This window comes from Hordeum vulgare, chromosome 6H (assembly GCF_904849725.1).
Source record: "Hordeum vulgare subsp. vulgare chromosome 6H, MorexV3_pseudomolecules_assembly, whole genome shotgun sequence".
Taxonomy (NCBI): Eukaryota; Viridiplantae; Streptophyta; class Magnoliopsida; order Poales; family Poaceae; genus Hordeum; species Hordeum vulgare.
Window position 1 is genome coordinate 392,807,389 of NC_058523.1, and position 19,212 is coordinate 392,826,600.

The following is a 19,212-nucleotide window of genomic DNA, read 5'->3' on the forward strand; positions in this document are numbered from 1 at the left end:
TTGAGGCCATGGGAGAAGTCATATTGCAAGTAGTCAAGTGAACTTGTTATTCGTTTGTTATTTTGATTGGATGTATGTTGTGATCCCCTTAGTGGTGTTATGTAAACGTCGACTACATGACACTTCACAATCTTTGGGCCTAAGGGAATGCATTGTGTAATAGTTATTAGATGAAGGGTTGCGAGAGTGATACAAACTTAAACCCTAGTTTATGCGCTACTTTGTAAGGGACTGATTTGGATCCACATGTTTAATGTTATGGTTAGATTTTTATCTTAATACTTTTCTCGTAGTTGCAGATGCTTGTGAGGGGGTTAATCATAAGTAGGAGGCTTGTTCAAGTAAGAAAAACACACAAGCACCGATCCACCGTCATATCAAATTATTAAAGTAGCGAACGCGAATCAAATCAACATGACAAAGTGAGTAGATGAAGTTCCCCTGTGTCCTCAAGAACGCTTTGCTTACTATAAGAGACCGTTCCGGTCTGTCCTTTGATACAAAAGGATTGGGCTACCTTGCTACACCTATTGTTACTATTGCTACTCGTTACTTGTTACAAATTATCTTGCTATCAAATAACTTGTTACCATAATTTCAGTGCTTGCAGAAATTACCTTGGTGGAAACCGTTTTGACATTTCCTTCTACTCCTCGTTGGGTTCGACATTCTTACTTATTGAAAGGACTATGATTGATCCCCTAAACTTGTGGGTCGTCAAGTACTTTTTCAAAGATCACTTCGACCCTCCCAGGTTTGGACAAGTGACGCACTGCATGTGTGCCATTTGTCGAAACCTCGGAATTTTCTTTTTTTTACTAGATCCGTATTTTCAAAACATTTTACCTTTTAAACCGTACGTTCAAATCTCGAACCGTTTTCATTGTTTGGTTCCTCGCTTGAGATCTTCAAAATTAAATCCCATGTTGATAGGTTTTGACAAACTTATTTTTTTATGAAAAAAAAAACCTAAGAAAAAACTTCCTCTCGCAATAGGAAAAAACACGTTTTTTCGATTTTCGAGAGACATGGTCGTGCCTCTCATGAAGGCAAAACCGTGCCTCTCGTGAAAAAAATAAAAAACGTGTTACTTTTTTCGTTTTTGAGAGGCCCTCGCAGAAGCGAAACTGTGCATCTCGCCAAAAAATAGAAAAATGAATTCATTTTCGAGAGGCATGGTCATGCCTCTCGCGAACGCAAAACCGTGCCTCTAGCAAAAAAATACAAACAAACAAAAAACACATTTTTTTCGTTCTGAAGAGACACGACCGTACCTCTTGTGAACGCAAAACCGTGCCTCTTAGGAAAGCAAAGCCGTGCCTCTCACGAAAAAAATAGAAAATGCATTTTTTCCGTTTCTGGTCATGCCTCTCACGAATGCAAAACCGTGCCTCTTATAAAAAAACATGTTTTTTCGTGCAAATTTGTTTTTCAATTTTTCCGTCAAAAAGCTAAGAATGACCGTTGAATAGTTGAAACACAAAAAAATCCCGAAAAAACCAATCTAAAAAACCGAAAATATGTGCAGTAAAAATGCTCAAAACGCGACACGTGGCGGCTGCTGAGAACGCATAAGTGGCGGCGCGTGAGAGTGATCGCTAGAAGGATCCCGAAGAAATGCTCGCTAACTAGTTACTCCCGACTTTTAATCCGGACAAGGTGAATGCGACCATATTAAAAACTCAGCTAAGTGAGATTCAGCAAAACCGCAACAAATAAGCAGATTCATATCACGTTCTCACGGCCCCGCCTACGACCTCTACCCCCCGGAGGGCCCAAACAACGGCCGAACGTACGTAGAGGACACCAACGGGAACGCTCGCGCGAGCACGCTGCCGAGTGCCGGCCGCCACACCCCGCCAAGCGATCCAGGCCCACCACCCACGACCCATCAGAGAAGAGAACACCCCTCGCGGCTCACGGGGAGCGTCCGTGCCCGTGTGGTGCCGCAAAAGGGTAACGGCCTGGCGAAGCAACCGCGCCGATCCGGACGGACGGGACTACGCGCGGGCGCTCGGCAACGCACATGGGAAGAATGGTAAAACACCGCGACTCTGCGGCCGTATCCACGATATGTTCACGCCCGGGGATTTGCACCATCCTTGATCATTGCCTTCACACCCACATCAACCAGAAACAGTTTTCAACCGGTGTCCACACTATAAAATCCAGCCACCACCCTAGCTAGCAGTGCAGCCAGTGCTCTACCCGTGAATCCTCAGTGTCCGGTTCGTGCCATTTGCGCAGAGCGCAGCTCTGAGACTGGGGTTTCTCGAAGGCTTAAAAGGCGAGTAGTAGGCGGCCCAGGAAGAAGTACACTGCACATTCAGGAGGCAGCGATAGCAACCAGCGCTTTGCACCAATGGCTGCCGGCAGCGCCACCTCGAGCTCTTGTGCGCTCCTCGTCTCCGTCCTTTTTGCCGCGTTCCTCTTCGGCGTAGGGGAGACCGGGGCTGTGCACAAGGTGGTCGACCCCGAGTGGCATCAGGCCACCGCGACCTGGTACGGCAGCGCCGAAGGCGACGGCAGCGATGGTGAGCTCTCCACGGCCACGGCCACGGCCATCGATTATATTTTCCCTGCAACCCTCACATCCTTGGTCCAGAGCATGCAAGTTTAAGGTTTCGCAGAGCCGCAGCAATGGCCGGCGTATATCGTCGTGAATCGTCTGTTACTAGCTAGCATGTCAAATTCGCCCCACCATATTTTTTGTTCTCTTCTCCGTTAGTGAAGGAAACGTGATAAGCAACACACTGGATCTCAACGTCCGGTTTCTATTTTTCTCTTGAGAAATTAGTTCTAGCCGTTGGCACATTATCGGCACCACCTCGGATCCTCGACAAGCATACATGCCTATAGGATGCACAAGGAATTTCGCGGGTCCACACACACATGTGATCTCTGTATAAGTAGTGCGTGTCTAGTGTCTAGTCTAGCAGTGAATAAGTGCATGGGGACTTTAAGATTCGTGCATGCCATTTTAGCCGGCACGCGAGCGTGGTGTTGCCAAAAGGCCGTGCTGGGTACTCAATTATCCACTTTATTGCTAACAAAAGCAACCATAAAACTCGGCTCAAATCCACCCGCACTGTCGGCATAAGTATTTTCTTTCTAGCAGATGGACGAAAAAACCCTGAAGAGTGAACATTAATATTGCACTATCGTCTGCTAGGTGTGAAAGCCAAGCACGTACGTCTGAGATCTGACAATACCGAAACTTACCTTTGCTATGGCATTTCACGGCGAGTTTACGGAAGACGTATATCAGCAGCATTCACGCTCACTAGTTACCACTGGCCTATTTTAAAGGCAAACATGAGTAAAGTTAGATCTATTGTCTTGCGGTTAACGCATCCTCACAACGGATCCACATGTAGCTCACGTCCTTAATTTGTATGCAGCCATTTGCATTTCAATGCGTCCCACACATGTCCTTTTGCCGTTTGGGCAGTGCTGTTACTAGATCTGACCACCCACGCCCAGCATCGACGTTTCTTGGGCAGATTAACTTGTTCCTCTTCCACACTAGGACCACGGTCGATGGATCGATCGCACGTGCATGCATGCTACCCCGTTTTTTTGTCTCCGTGCCATGGGTTGTACTAAAAGTTACTGTGCTACTTTGCTGATCTCGTGAGAACGTGCATTGTTTCCAGGCGGCGCGTGCGGGTACGGGACGCTGGTGGACGTGGTGCCGATGAAGGCCCGCGTGGGCGCGGTGAGCCCGGTGCTGTTCAAGGCCGGCGAGGGCTGCGGCGCCTGCTACAAGGTCAGGTGCCTCGACCGCGGCATCTGCTCGCGCCGCGCCGTCACCGTCATCGTCACCGACGAGTGCCCCGGCGGCTACTGCTCCCTGGGCCGGACGCACTTCGACCTCAGCGGCGCCGCGTTCGGTAGGCTGGCCGTCGCCGGACACGGCGGGCAGCTGCGCAACCGAGGCGAGATCTCCGTCGTGTTCCGCAGGTGACTGTCCTTCCAAGACAAGCAACTTGCTCAGTTTGCCATTTACATATATCTTCCTAAATCCTAATGAGCCGCGCTCCATTCCATCCGGGCCACGTCGCCCAGCATGTGTCGACGGTGCTATCGGACAGAAAATGCCTACTACTATACCCTTCCGCCTGACAGTTTAACCACTTGAACTCTGTCAAAAAGTTGCATACGTACGGCGTAGAGTAGAAACAAAGTTTGTCAAAATGCTCAACGACACTGTCAGATCTGACTAGCTAGCTACCGATCGAGGACCACCGGCGTTCACCGTTCAGTGCCTTTGCTGCATGCTGTAGTTGGATCTTGGGCCGGGCGCGCCCCATGCAACACTTTTCTTGTCACGACTCCCCGGCCGACGATCACGCCTTCTACATTCACACTATCTATTGACTCTGGCCGTGCACACTTCGCACGCCGACTCGCCAAGGCTGGCTGCAGAGTTCACATTTTGTCATAGCGCGGTATAAGAGCATCTACAGTGTCAACTTACAAATTCGATCCTTCAAACATTCACGAACGCATCCAAATGTATACATGAACACTGAGCGATCACATCTTAAATAATCTATTCTATAATCGAACATTTTAAATTTGATATCTCAAATTCATACATGTAGTACGTCGATGCATTATACACATTGTCCGACTACTCCATCACTACTAACATGTCATTACACCATTAAAGTTTAACATGTTTGGCTATGATGAACATCAGCCACGGCTGCCCCTTGCCTTTTCCGAAGCCCTTGCCGTCTTTACCGCCGAAGTACTGGTCGAAGACGCGGTACAGATCGAGCAGGATCTGCTCATCATCGGAGTTGTCCTCACCGTCGCTCATCTCTTCCACCTCCATCGATGGCAGTCTGGCCATTTCATGGACCGCCCGATTCTGCTCGTGGGCGAGGGCGCGCGTGTTCCTCTGATGTCGTTTCTTTAAAATGTGGACGTAGATGGCTTCCTCCTGTGCGGCCGACTACATAATCGCATCAGCCGCCTCCGCCTCCGCCATTTTCTTCGTGAGATAGGCCTCAGCAACCCTTATCCTCTCCATCCCACGGCCGGCAGCCCGTTCCCGGTGGGACACGAAGTCTGTCGGACCGGTGACGAGGAAGGAGAGATTTTCCGACCGTCAGGACCTCGACGATCCTGCCCTGGAGTAATCGAGCGTCCTTGCAGGAGCGGCGGAGTGCAATGCGAACCACCATTGCCTCCTTCAATCCGCAGGCGGCGACCCCCCAGTAGATGGATCCGGACTGATCGAAGTTGGATCCGCTACCCTCCATGCCGGAGAAGGCCGATGATCGCCGGAGGTGAGCTATGATGACGGATGGAAGTAGAGAAAACTGAAATGAAGTGGCTAGGGTTTGGTTCGGCGAATGGATGAGGACGATTTTATGTGGGTCGACGCAGGCCAGTGTGGGTCAAGCGGGCGTGCTCGGGCTTCCCATATTCGTGACATATCTTGAATGGATATGAGGGATGTCAGTCAGCCTAAACTTTTGAGGTCCGTTTGAAGGGTCCAATTAGGTCATGTTTGTGTGATCGCCTGTCCAAACGTTTAAGACGAATGTGAGAGATTGGACTGTATACGTTCTGAAATGGGCAGTTTATTTTGAGGAACCGGAGCATTGGTTTTTCTTATAGAAAGGAAAACGATGAAAATGTAATGTACAGAAGGACGCAAGTTTCTAAGGAACGATGCAATGAACCCCTCAGAAAAAACAAAGAAAAAAGCACTCATCCAATGCCCACACATGCACACATGGCATGGCCCCAACAAATACCGAATCCTGTTGGTTTATGGCCTACTCACTTCGTTTTTAATTATAAGTATTTTTAAAAATTTCACTACGAACTACATATAATTACATATAGATATATTAAATATGTAGATTTATTTTTTATTTCGTATATAATCATTAGTAAAACTAGTACAAATGCCCGTGCGTTGCATCGGGCAAAATAAACATAACCAGATTCATGTCATTCTGCACCATTTTTTATATCCGTTTTTACTAAAGTCTATGATAAAGTTAAACGTGCAGATTTTCTTATTTTTAATAAAAGTTAATGTTTTCATAAAGATTGGAACACTTTCTAAGTATAGTTCAATTTTTAAGAAACTGGAACATTTCTTTAAAAAGAGCATTTTTAACATATTTTGCTTCTGTTCGACTTTGACAAACATTACAGCAAGTATTGTTTCTATAGACGTGCCTATAACAGTTTGACTAAAAGGAAAAATATAAATAGGTACATTCAAGAACAAAGGAACCACAGTGTTCCAAGTTCAAAAAAAAACCTTTAAACAGATGGCAACGAGTATATATACCAAAACAAAAAAATGAACGACAACTGCAAACATAACTCGTTGCATCCATCAAGAGTGCTTGTGAGGTAATATCATCTCAAGCTTCACACTAATCTAAGGGAGAAAAGTATCCAAGGTACATGAACCACACAAAACCAACCCTAGTTGGAATGTAAAATTATCCCATCTAGGACTGCATGGCGTCACCCACATCTGTTTCCCCTTGCACTTCACTAATCATGTACTGGAACTGAACAAATCCATCTGCTAGTAAATGAGAAATTGGATTCAGTAATGTATGTCAAATAACCATGTTGTACTATTCAACACGAAAATACAGCATTGATGTACAATTCAAACTAACAATCTCAATCATATGGGGGTAACCGTTGGGCACCGGTTTATGTATGTTAGTTTCCGCTAACCTTTTGTTACCGAGGGATCTGTTGAATGGAATGAAATCGGGAGCTTTGGTCATCAATTCAAAAAAAAAAGTTGTCAAAAGAAAGTTAAAGACAAAAAAGACATAACCGAAGCATGGCATGATAGGGAGGGAGCTACCGCCGAGTGGGAATGGGCCTTCATGAGGAGGGGCGGAGGGCAGACTCTTCGTGTGAGAGTTCGATTCAAGGGAAGAGCCGGCTACGCTCGGTAAGAAAAAGAAATCCAACCGGTATGACTTACTGAGTGGCACTGCAATGGAAGCTGGGTTCCAGGTGTTGCAAAAATTACAGTACCCAAAGTCGTTGTGCTAGTACGTGTATGGAGAAGCTCATGAGCATTTTCAGCTCATGATTAGCATCTCACAAAGCCATGAAACTACAAAGCTCATAGCAATTTGTTAAAATTTATGTGTCGAGAATACTACATGTGCTATGGGCAACTGAAAGCAAACATAATTCGAGTAATCAACTAACTTGTGATCATCAGGTACCATCTCCCTCGCCCTACCCGCACAAAATATTGCATAAGCATCAGCTGCATACCTGCAGTAAGAATAACTTCTAGTTACTAATCAGACTGAAAAAGAAATAGCATTGTACAAACACTCCATATATCCAACAAAAGAATTGAGAGGGCAGCACTCACTTGTCAACACCACAAAGTTGCATAACATGGGTCCAGGTTGGCACTGCTCATGCTCGCCACGCTGCTGAACCTGATGTAGAGCACGGATGTCGGGGCCTGCGCGTCCAGCCAGTCGAGGCAGGAGCGGTCCTGCTGGAGGCTGCTGGACGACGTCGGGGAGCGCTTGTGGAGCGGACCGACGGCGAACACGGGCACGCCGGCGAGGTCGCGCCGGGTGGCCGTCAGGTCGTCGGCCTCCAGCGCGTCGAAGGGGTTCAAGACGAATCCTGCAGAGCTTCGCATCGCCTCGACCGCCCGGGACAACAGCTTGCACATTAGCTCGTGCTCGTGACGGCTGCTGCTGTTGGCGCCCATCAGGTCCCGGACGCGGCATGGCGGTAGCTCCCTCACCGGCGCGTCCAGCTGCGACTCAGCCCCGCCACGCGCACGAGGGCCAGCAGGTGCGCGTCGGCGACCAGGCACGCGACCTGGTCCCTGGCGCCAGGAGCCTCCAACAGGGCGGTCAGGCGCCTCGCAGGAGCTGTTGACGGCGAAGATGTGCTCCATGGTGGCCGTCACCGTCTCCGGGGTGCCCGCGGGCAAGCCGTCGGGGACGGGCACGAAGTCGTACGCCGGGTGGCGGGACGGATAGGGCACCGTTCGTCGCCGCCCTTTGCGGAAGTGATTACTACATGGTAGTTATAGATTAACCACCAAGAAAGGGGGCAAATACACAAGGAAAAATAAGGTGGAATATTTATCCATTGCTTAGTGTAAAGAGAGAGCACATGCAACGATCCATTTTTATCAATTATAGTTGTTTCTATTGGTTTCCCTTCTCCAAATAACCTGGAAAATTATACTCATAGACTAACCATGTACTCTACATATTATTGATATCTCAGTTCATACCTAACACAGATTCATGGCCGACCCAATGCACCTTGAGGCAGATCTTCTTCCTTAGTTTCTTGACTGGTATGCTGCATAAAAGTAGGTTGTGTTAATGGCCAATTTGAGATGCCACTGTGGCACTGTCCATGAACAATCAATTTAAATACGCAGTGATAACCTGGCTTCTAATGTAACTAAAAATCTAATTATTCTGCAATTGGATACCGAAATTTAGCATGCTGCACATTTATCTCTCTTATCGTCAGTGTTCAATTTTGCAAAAATAGGTTCAACATGTAAAACTGAGGCAGCTTCTCTGCACAGAATTTCCTGGGTAGAGACAGTAAACCTTTGCATCATTGAAATTTCACAGGTTACTTGTTTCATTTGGGATCTTGAAAAATAAACCAACATACCTCTCCCAGCAACAACCATCAATGGTAAGGATGTTTGGTTTTATCAAGTATACGTGACATGATGAAGTAGAAGCTTATGTGACAAGGTGCATGGAAGCAATTTGGCATCTATGATGGAATGGCAGACGTTTTGTTGTTACATACCTGCTCTCGAGTTTTTTGCTTTCTTCAAATCGTCTTGTTTGCCCTCCTCGGATACCTTCTCTCTTATGAACTCAATCTGCTCATCCTCCCACCCAGCTAATTCAGCTGGCTCCTGTCATACAAGAATGCCGAAAAGAAAATAGGTAAAATGTTTCTTAACTGAGGCAGAGAAGGGGAGGAGGTAACAAGAGAAATCATACTTCATATCTACAGCCTAGTGTCCACCGTGGTGACTACAAAGCCACTCGAGCTGACTCTTTGGCTTCAGATGTAAGCCCAACTCTAAAAAAAGCAAAATTAAGAACCCCAATTCTTTATTACACCACAAATTTTATTTAGACACTTATAAAGATGAAATGTTATCTGATTTACACCATGTATGACAGCGTAGTTGTCGAACATTAGTAAGTACTACTTTGTTTTTTTTTCTAGCGTTAGTGTTGTGCTGCTAGTCCATAACACTTGGAAAACTTCTTTGATCTTTCTTCTTTCGCGGATTCCACACCATGACCAGATAATTCTCAATTCAGAACTCAGTTGAAAGTATTAGCAATCCTATACGTATAATGAATATTTTACCACAAATGAATTCTAGTCGGTCCAATCCAGCACAACCAAACATGCAGCGGAACAACAAGATCTCATAAAAATTGCTTGATTCATATTTTGTTAGGGATCACCATTCACCAGTGCAAACTATGCTCATGCCAAGTGCTACTACACAGTGAGTGCCTATATTGACAGAAGATCCATCACCCACCGAGTAGGTACAACATCTGATGAAATAAACTAAACTGGTCTTGTTACTTTAAAAATTGGGAGTTGCCGAGACCTAAAATCTTCTTTTTCTGCATTAAAATGTTCCTCCGCCGCCAATTGCATCTCCACTTGCCACATAATCACAAGAAGTGTCTGCACAAGAAAATTGAGCCAAGAAAGTCACCTAACAGTTTGAGTTCCAGGTACCAACTCATTCACCTATTAGTCCATGACCTGAAATTCTTAAGAAGAAGCCTAATCTTGCACACATAATCATCTTATGCTACAACATCGTGTGAGCAGTAGAAATGGATGACCTCTACAGTGACACAATTGACCAGCTGGCCGACTCGTTGAACTTTGCACACAATTGCAGATTAGCATGCTGTTTGGCTTTCATGACTGATCTATTATGATCAGATAAGGAAACTAAAGATGCAGGAGATGTTGATCGCAGAGGTGGTCATAAGAAGACCACTGGAATCAACAGCGTTGAGCAGCAGTTGCTACAAAAGTATAGTAGACTTTTGCCAAAGTGCTTGTGCCTTTCATTTGAGGCATGTGGCAACAGGATCAGTTCAATAATGCAGTACCCAATTAGCACTGTCTGAGATCTGTAGGCTTTCTAACCAGTCATTGACTTCTACTGTTAGACAGGTCCATCCGCACATATCAAATGAGGAGAAGAAAAACAGAACAACTTTGTGAGCCATCCTGCAGTAACTGTATCTATATCATCTCCTGTGACTGTATCTGGTACAGCAGAGGCATGCATTTTGTTTCAAATGTCTGGATAAGATTTGAGAACCATAAAGATGCCATGTAGTATTTGAGAATGGACACCTGTATGGTTCTCAAACCTTATCCAGGTTTGAAAAGGTTATTGCTGCTCTGAAGACTGTTCTGCTTCACTAAGAACAGAAATGGACAGCTCCAGCAACAGATCATATGGTTCCTGAAAAATATTTATACCTTACCCTACAAGGACAACTGTTTGATGTTCTCTTTGGCCGCCCTAGCAAGAAGAGGATATATCAGATAGATAAGTTAACTGCAGGCAATAGTATAAGTAATTGCTGCAAAAGTTCCGTTTACTAATAAGCTCAAGAGGTTAGCTACAAGTATAGTGACACATGGCGGACGACCGTGAGTGCTAAATCCCTCCCGATCAGATCGGGCAAGGCAGAGGCGAGCGAGGCGGCCATCTCGTCGGGTGGCTGGAGGCGAGGCGCGACCAGACCGAGGCTTACCAGATCTGGCCGAAGGGTGGCGACGGAGCATCTGCTCCGGCGGAGGAGGATTGGGGCGACGCCGGAGATTGAGGAGATCGGGCGGCGGCAGCTCGGAAAATCCGGCGGGCGAGGGAACCGGTGGACGCTTCGGTGGCTGTGGCTCCGGAGGGTGCAGGAGGTTCGGCAGGCGAGCCTAGGGCAGCGCGGGGCGAAGGCGGCGGTCACAGGCGACAATGGCGCGGGGGTGGCTCGAGCCCCTCTCCTGGGGCACGGGACTGTTCTCCTCGGGAGGCTGCGGGCGAGCGGCGACGGCGTGGATCCACCCCGAAATCCTGACCGCGGGTTGGTTTCGGGAAAGCACAGTGGGTTTTTCGTAAAATTATAAAAAACGATTCGTTTTCTTACTTAAATCCGGACTGCGGGTTGAATACTCAGAAGTGGAGGGACTTTTCTGCAAAAGTGACAACGACCCGAGAAGCACTGCATGCTTTATTATTATTATTATTATTACTAGTACATGGGCACGTGCAATGCACATGTATGCCAGTTTATACTAATCAAACATAACATAATACAAGGAAAATTTTGATATCATATCAACCACAACAAGGCTCATCTAAAAATAATTATTTTGAAAAATTAATCTGTATAATTCATAATTTGAATTTTTCATCTGTGAAAGCTAAATTCACTGAAATATATTTTTAGAATAAGCTGCCCCCTACCCAGCTTATTCTAGAAGCCCAAACAAAAATATATTTTTAGAAGTCTTTAAGTCAAATCCTAATTAGTAGACTTCTAAAAAGATAAATTTGATTGGGCTTCTAGAATAAACTGGGTAGGGGATAACTTATTCCAGCTTATCCTAGAAGCCAGCAAAAGAACTGGCCCTAAGTCTCCCTAATTCAACTCCTTTTCATTTACTCCCTTCGTCCCAAAATTCTTGTCTTAGATTTGTTTAGATATGAATGTATCTAGTCAAGTTTTAGTATTTAGATACATCCATTTCTAAACAAAGTTAAGACAAGAATTTTGGGACGGAGGGAGTACTATTCTGGGGAAACTGTGGTACAATGTTGTGGAGGCTCGGATTGTGTGCAATTTTTGGCATAACTTTCTCCTTATGTCGTTTTGCATCAGAAGAGCGTTTTACCATGATCTTTTCCTTGTGATGCTTGATACTCCTATTAAAATGGAGTTTTATTTTATCATGATGTTTGCTTCATATCAGACTGGCTAACTCTAAACCTACCAAAGCTTCCAGGCGATTTCAGCTAGAGTCGACATAATTCCTCTCTTCTTGGATAGACCAGTTAATTTTCACTTGGATGACAACGATCTGGAGATTTCTCCGCTGCCCGGTGCATGTGAAAATCGAGATCGAAGAAATGGCGCCACTGTGAGAGTTCAACACATACCAAGTGGAGTTACTGCCGAAAGCTCAGGTGACGGACACAAATGTAGAATGTTCATGCAGGTAGGAACCCGCATATAGCTGCATGCTAAATGTACTGGGTTGGTCTCTCCACAGGCGAAAGAAGCTACTCCCTCCGTTCCAAAATATAAGACCTTTTAAAGATTACACCATGAACTACATACGGATGTATATAGGCATATTTTAGAGTATAAATTCACTCATTTTGCTCCGTATGTAGTCTCCTAGTAAAATCTCTAAAAGGTCTTATATTTTGGAATGGAGGGAGTATTTCGCAAACAAGCTAAAAGCCGTGAGCAGGCTGAAAGCGAAGCTACTCATCATAACAAGAGAACTAAGAGTACCAGACCCGAAGATGATGGAGAAACAAGCCGGCGCCGTGGAGGAAGGATGCAACCGCGAGACGAGGCGATATACGCTTGGCCCCCAGGAATTGGTCCATGATCTTAACACGGGCATCCAGTTGTCAGACCTCAACTCGGTCCTGGAAGGCGACATCGAACCGTTCATCAGGGGCCGTATTGTTTCAAGACATGGATGACGATACGCAAGAATTCATATGCGGTTCTGTAAATCCATTTCTGCAGATACAGATATAGCAACATTACCCGGAGGATGATAACCTCTGTAACATGGGTCACATTTCAAGCCAAAAGGGCAAATATACCAGGTATAGGAAAGCATTTTCGTTCTCTCACCAGCAGAATACTCTGACAGTCCGACTCATCATGTACCAGATGCAGATGCCATGTCGCCGTAGCTATCGCCGAACGAGAGCGGCGTCGCGCCGGCGATGAGGGAGCAGCCGGGGAACTCGGACCAGAGGCCGTCCGAGCTCCGGTAACCATAGAGGTAGATGTTGTCTGCGCGTATGCGGAGCAGCGCCGGCTGCCCGGAGCGTGACGCCGAACCATGGGGCCTTGCGGGGGTCCTCTGCCTGGGGAGGAAGCAAGACAAGCTCCGGGTGGCGTGTCGCCCCGGCGTGGAGCACGAGCTGGTCGCGCACGCTGGAGACGAAGCTACCAGATGCAGATGCCATGTCGCCGTAGGGAGACGAAGCTGCCGTAGTTTCCGCTAATGTCCAAGAGCAAGAAGATCCACGACCTGATTATGAACAAGGAATCGAGCCTGGCGAGGCGGGCGGGAGGAGGGGAGGACGAGGAGGAGGATGAGGGGGCAGGGGAGATCAGGGAGGAGGAGGTGGTGCTGGAGGCGGACGAGGAGGCCGACGCGCACCGCATCCGCCTCCCGGACTTCCCCGGCAGCGCCGAGGCGTTCGAGCTGGCCGCCAAGGCGTCAAGCTCGACCTCACGCCGGCCACCGCCGCGCCGCTGCGCTGCGCCGCCGAGCGCCTCGGCATGTCCGAGTCCGACGACCACGCCTAGGACAACCACGCCGAGGAAATGAGCACTGTGTAGGTGTAGGAGTCAGGCTTGCAGCGCGCGCCGGGGCGCTCCATCTGGTCGAGCAGGAACCTGGCATCCTTGAACCGGCCGTTCCGGCACAGCACGGCGAGCAACGTGTTGTAGCACTGCGCGTCCGGGGAGCACCGGAGGTGGCGCGCGCGGTGGAAGGCGGCGAGGGCCTGGCGCGGGAGGCCCTCCTCATCGAGCGCGCGGATGACGTCGGTGAGCGCGGCGGTGGAGACGAGCGGGGCGTGCTCGCGGAGGAGGCTGAAGAGCGCGGGGAGCGCGCGGGCGCGGGCGAGGGGGAGCGTGGCGACGCGGAGCAGGACTGTGCGCGGGCTGGCGTCGGAGTGGGACCAGTTGAGGAAGGCGAGGGTGAGCGCGGCAGCGACTCGACGGTGGTAGGAGAAGGACGGGGAGGGGAAGGGCCGCTGCGGGCAGAGGCGGCCCGCGGAGCGCGGGAGGATGAGGCGAGGGATGGCGGCGAGCGAGGAGGCGATGGAGGCCGGGGAGAAGCCGCGGAAGGTGGGGGACGGGCGGAGCGCGGAGTCGAAGCGGCGGCGCTGGAGGAGGGCGGACCGCGGGTTAGTTCGGATTAAATACAGGGGTTTTTTCATAAAAAGTAAAAAACGGTTCGACCCGACTTACAGAAGTACTGCGGGTTAATTACCTGAAACGACAAGGGCTTTTCTGCAAAAACGCCGTAACGAACGACAGAGTGCTTTATTATTATAGGGAAGATTAGGAAGAGATTTATATAAATACTTATACTATTTACAAACGAAGTAAGTACTCCGTAGAAGGCAAGTATGGCCAACTTAGGTGAGTCACACGGAGATCCGTGAAGACGCGTCTTTTTCTTTCTTTTTAGATAGACCATGAGCTGTAGATGTTTTTACCGTTTCGTTGCCGACGAACATTTTTTTTGCAATTTACGATTTACAGTTTTACAGTAAATAGGTAGTTTACAGTTTTACTATGATAGCTCATGAGTTCATTGTGCGTCCCGTTTGATTTCAGGACACCATGCAAGTACCGGGGGAAGAACATCGCCTTCCGCGTGGTCGAGGGTTCGACGAGCTTCTGGCTCTCGCTTCTGGTGGAGTTCGAGGATGGCGATGGTGACATTGGATCCATGCAGCTCAAGCAGGTAAACAAGAGGAGTGGCTTTATGCCTTAATTCAGCATGCGCTTGTAATGCCATAGGTAGGATCAAAGCCGAAAGAAATAATTAATCGCATCGTCACCCACTCTTAAAATGCATGAGAGGTAGAGTGACAGTAGCATGGAAAGCTGTGCTAACTCCACCTCGAATATGTGGTTTATAAATTCAGTTAAGAAGTCAATTATTAAAAAGTTTAATTAAGTATATATAAGTGAATATTAACAACTACAATACTGAATAAATACATTATAAAATATATTCAATGATGGATATATTGATATTGATATGGCATTATTTATCTTTCTATTTTCGTATGTATGGTTGATCAAACTTCGAAAGCATTCTTCATTCGATTTATACACCATATAGTTAGGATAGAGGGTGGATTATTCAAAATGTAAGGACTTTTTCCTTGGGCGATGTCCCTAGTTTCGCATATGATTTGTCATTATGGGCGACATGAAAGATTGTCATTTCCTCGATGAACAGTAGGCACGCATGCATGGACAACACCTTGGCAATTGGCCAGTGTTTATTTTGCTCTTTCTTTCCTTTTTAGTTGCTTGGCCGTACCTTACAAGGGCCTCCATTGAGTGAATATGTCATGCCCCTTGTCATGTCCCCTGCTTTTTCGGTTATGATAATCTCCTAATAAGGATTTTCTTCATTTTGTATTATAAAGCTACCAACATCGATACAACCAACAATCGATGCTGGAATGAAAGCAGCAGATTCAAGCCTGAAAGAAACGAAAGAAAAAAATACAAAAGGAACAAATGTCTATAACGACGGATCAACAAAAACGAAGAAGCCTCGTAACCGATGCTCCCACCGGTTATCTCCCATCAAGCTCCTAGACACCAAAGCGCTGGGACCAATCAACAACTTCATGAAGGGATGCGACGTTGAAGACGCTCCGGAGCTCGCCACCATACTAGCCACCACCCTGCGGTACGCGACGAGGAGAAGGGAAGGGTAACCCCTGACGCCCTATAGGAAGGTCCGACGACACCCTCAGGCGCCACCGCATTGGTGTCAGCCAGGCCGACATGAATTTATCCCGATGCCAGCCTTCACCTCGAGCGCTCCGGAGCTCGCCACCATACTAACCACCACCCTGCGCCAACATGGTCTTGAAGCTTCCTATGCCGTCTCACCACAACACTATGAAGTGGGGCCTGCACAACAAAGAAGAAGAGCCAGGACTAGGGGCCACAACACCGTCGACGACGGTAACCGACCAGGCGCAATAGCATGAGCATACCAAACCCATTGGCCCACAAGCCCGGCAAGGCCCTGAGATGCCCGTAAAGCTCCTGTCGTCGCGCTGTAGAAGGCGTGCCATCAGCATCGCCGCCCCCTGTCTAAGCTCCTCCTCCTCCTCATCGCGTAGAAGGCGTCGAAGCCGATTGGAGCCAGCCCGCTAGGACCCATATGGGCCCCTAAGGTCCTATATCTGCGTCGGGGGGGGGCGTTGCCCGCCACCCTGCGCCACTAATCTTCCCTGCCGCCAAGGAGCAGTGCCGTCATCTCACCAGCTGCCGGCCATCGCCTCGAGGTCGCTCGGACGTAGTAGGCCGAGCCGTGTCGCCGTCGACCCCCTGCCCCGGGAAGGATATCCGCGCGCGAGAAAAGGAGATCGCGCCGCTTTCAACACCACCCGGGCCAGATCCAGGGTGCCCGCCGACAACGACAGGGGGAAAGGGAGGAGGAGGGGGATGGAGGGAGAGGGAGTGGTTGGGAGGGGGTCGGGAGGGACCCGGGTCGCCTCCCAGGGACACGATGCGAGGGCGGGGTTGGGAGGGGGTCGGGAGGGATTTTTGACAATTGATACCCCTTGGTCTTACTCTCAACAATCTTAATTTTTCAACTCCAACTACTACGTAGTGCCTCGCAACACTGGCTTGTTGGGTATCACAAACTAGTCTTACATCCCCTACACATGTTGCATTATGATATCTCGAACAAGTTTGCGTTTTGGTGATGCAAATAAGAAAATAGTTTATTTTTAAGTCTTATTCGCATTTTCGTGTCATACTGAAGTTTCAAGTCTATATTATTGTACTGATCTAATATGAACTCATTAATTTACATTACCATTATGTATGGATAGGCAAAATCGACTGACTGGCAGGACATGACGCACATATGGGGTGCCACGTGGAGCCTCACACCGGGTCCATTAGTGGGTCCATTCTCTATTAGGGTGACGACCCTAACTACAAAGAAGACCCTCTCGGCCCAAGACGTTATCCCTAGGAACTGGACTCCCAAAGCAACCTACACATCTCGTCTCAACTTCGCATAGAACACATCATATGAAACTAAGCTAGAGTTTCGCTAGCTTGTGATTGCTTGTTCGGCTCATAGTAATCCCATAGCCTTATTTGATTTCTGTATGCATATGTGTACGTGAGTGTTTGTATGTGTAAACGTGTGCGAGCCCATGTGCTCACGAGCGTATTGATACCAAGATTTAGAGGATGGGAATAGGCAGCCCTCTCCGAAGTGGAGAGAGAGCATGGTGAGTCAGGTGAAGTGAGGTGTGCTTTTAGAAAAACAATGTATGGATCATGTGGGTTTTATTGGAGTATTTTATAGCTGGTCTAGACTTATCTATATTGTTGTTATGTTTACAAGATCATTCTGGCATGCATTGTCATGTCCATTCATTTTACAAGAGGATGGTAGACAATTTTATAAATATATGAGGACATGAAACACTAAACTAAACTTCATAAAAAACCTACATATTTGTTAGTGATTGATAACTAACTAGCATCAAAGCATTTGTTGCGGCGCTTGTGCTATTTGAAACAGGAATCATATCGACATAGGAAAATTTAGGTAGTCCAAATATTTAATACTTTTTAGAATAAATAGAAAGCTCGACACCGCAGTACATTAACATAGGGATATTTGTCTAAGGATCTGAGTACATGCTGCAAAAATCAGCACAAAAAATTGCATCGTCTAACTCGCTAGTGAACATTCATTCCCCGAAGTATCAAGTTCGAGTTATCACGGAGGAAATTGTGAAGCACTCTTTCCTTGTTGACCATGGAGCGCATATCTATGAGCTCCTCGATAACGAGGGACTCGGCAAGCGCCTCGGCAGATAGAGCACATGCAATATGCTTGGTATTTAGAGATTGCTTAGCATCACCCGATATGATGATGACCCAGTTTGGGCCCGATATCTTTAGTTTCAGGTAAGAATAAATGTGGGACCGTACCAAATTGCGCGAAGACTGTCCGACCTACGAGAGCATGTAAACCACACTTTACAAGCACTACCTTAAAGCTCAAAGGCTCCAAATGGTACTCCCTCCGTCCCAAATTAAGTGACTCAACTTTGTACTAACTTTGTACTAAACTTAGTACAAAGTTGAGTCACTTATTTCATGACACATGGAGTATTTGTCTTGCGTACCGAACACCACGACCGACCAGAGGTGGAACTGCAATGACTTGGTCATTCGTCAAACTTGTGCTTGTTCTTGCGGTTGCGTTTAGATTTCTCGCGCTCGCCCTTCATATGACACATGTTTCCTTTCCCACCATGCACCTTCTTCATTGAAAACCACACATGCTTACCGAAACATAATCGGGTTACCATCTTCATCAAGGCAGGTGACACGTCTTCAATATATCTATAATTTTTATTGTTCCATGTTATAATATTATCATTCTAGGATACCTTTTTGGTATTTATTTACCAATTAATATTATTTTTGAGAGTTAACCTATTAACCAAGTGCCCAGTGTGAGTTTGCATGTTTTTGGCATTTCAGGTTTACAGTACCACACGAAATTCAATTGCCACAAAACTTTTTGATGATTTTTTTGTGGACCAAAAGAAGATCTGGAAGCATTAGGAGGAGACAGATGTTGTACGATAGAGGCAACACACAACAGGACACGCCTAGGGGAAGGGGGGGGGTTGACCGCGCACTGATGTGTGCTGGCCCCTCCTGGCATCTCCCGACGCCCCTCTATGGCGTGTAAAATCCTAAATATACAAAAAACCTAGAGAGCCTCCAGAAATACTTTTTCCACCGCCGCAAGTCTCTGTTCTGCCGTGTGCCCATTTGGAGCCATGTTTTGATGCCCTGCCAACATGTGGTCGATTGGCTCGTTGTCTGAAATGATTTCATGTTATCATAGGTTACATAGTACAAAACACGCCCGTGAACAACGGCCTAGTTCCGTGTATGTAATCCAAGACTAGATACTACCACACGTTGGGATACTTAATTGACCCTCTCAACTTATTAATCGCCTAGTACCCGGTCCAGGAGTTGCAAGTAGTTTCTGGTGTTTGTAGTCATGCTGGAGGCCGTGCATAGTGCTGAACTTAGAGGTGGGCTATGGTGCGGTAGGTAGTGGCAC

At 47.3% G+C, this 19,212-nt stretch overlaps 2 protein-coding genes across 20 annotated transcripts; one reads left to right on the top strand and one right to left on the bottom strand.

The window, feature by feature from the left end:
- Positions 1-2,097: 2,097 nt before the first annotated feature.
- On the top strand, positions 2,098-17,435 carry LOC123401692 (expansin-B16-like). 3 transcript variants are annotated; one of them, XM_045095539.1, is made up of 4 exons: positions 2,098-2,534; positions 3,657-3,963; positions 14,676-14,805; positions 15,503-16,501. In XM_045095539.1, exons 1-4 carry the CDS (start codon positions 2,363-2,365, stop codon positions 15,797-15,799), a joined length of 906 nt encoding a protein of 301 aa, XP_044951474.1. In that variant the 5' UTR covers positions 2,098-2,362; the 3' UTR covers positions 15,800-16,501. The 3 variants fall into 3 exon arrangements, with proteins under 3 accessions (XP_044951474.1, XP_044951476.1, XP_044951475.1); XM_045095540.1 differs by lacking the exon at positions 15,503-16,501 and adding an exon at positions 16,934-17,435 and having other exon boundaries at positions 2,107-2,534; XM_045095541.1 differs by lacking the exons at positions 14,676-14,805; positions 15,503-16,501 and adding an exon at positions 12,072-12,423 and having other exon boundaries at positions 2,099-2,534.
- On the bottom strand, positions 6,144-14,669 carry LOC123401694 (pentatricopeptide repeat-containing protein At1g77405-like). Of its 17 annotated transcripts, none has more exons than XR_006611156.1 (6): positions 9,656-11,402; positions 8,824-8,935; positions 8,282-8,352; positions 7,391-8,057; positions 6,666-7,287; positions 6,144-6,565 (listed from the first exon to the last, which is right to left on the bottom strand). XR_006611156.1 is itself a non-coding variant. In XM_045095544.1 (5 exons), exon 3 carries the CDS (start codon positions 7,934-7,936, stop codon positions 7,394-7,396), a length of 543 nt encoding a protein of 180 aa, XP_044951479.1. In that variant the 5' UTR covers positions 7,937-8,057; positions 8,282-8,352; positions 8,824-9,017; the 3' UTR covers positions 6,144-6,568; positions 7,219-7,287; positions 7,391-7,393. The 17 variants fall into 17 exon arrangements, 3 of the variants coding, with proteins under 3 accessions (XP_044951479.1, XP_044951477.1, XP_044951478.1); XR_006611155.1 differs by having other exon boundaries at positions 6,144-6,568; XR_006611162.1 differs by lacking the exons at positions 6,144-6,565; positions 6,666-7,287 and having other exon boundaries at positions 7,966-8,057; positions 9,656-9,735; positions 10,555-10,597; positions 10,833-11,405.
- Positions 17,436-19,212: the final 1,777 nt, after the last annotated feature.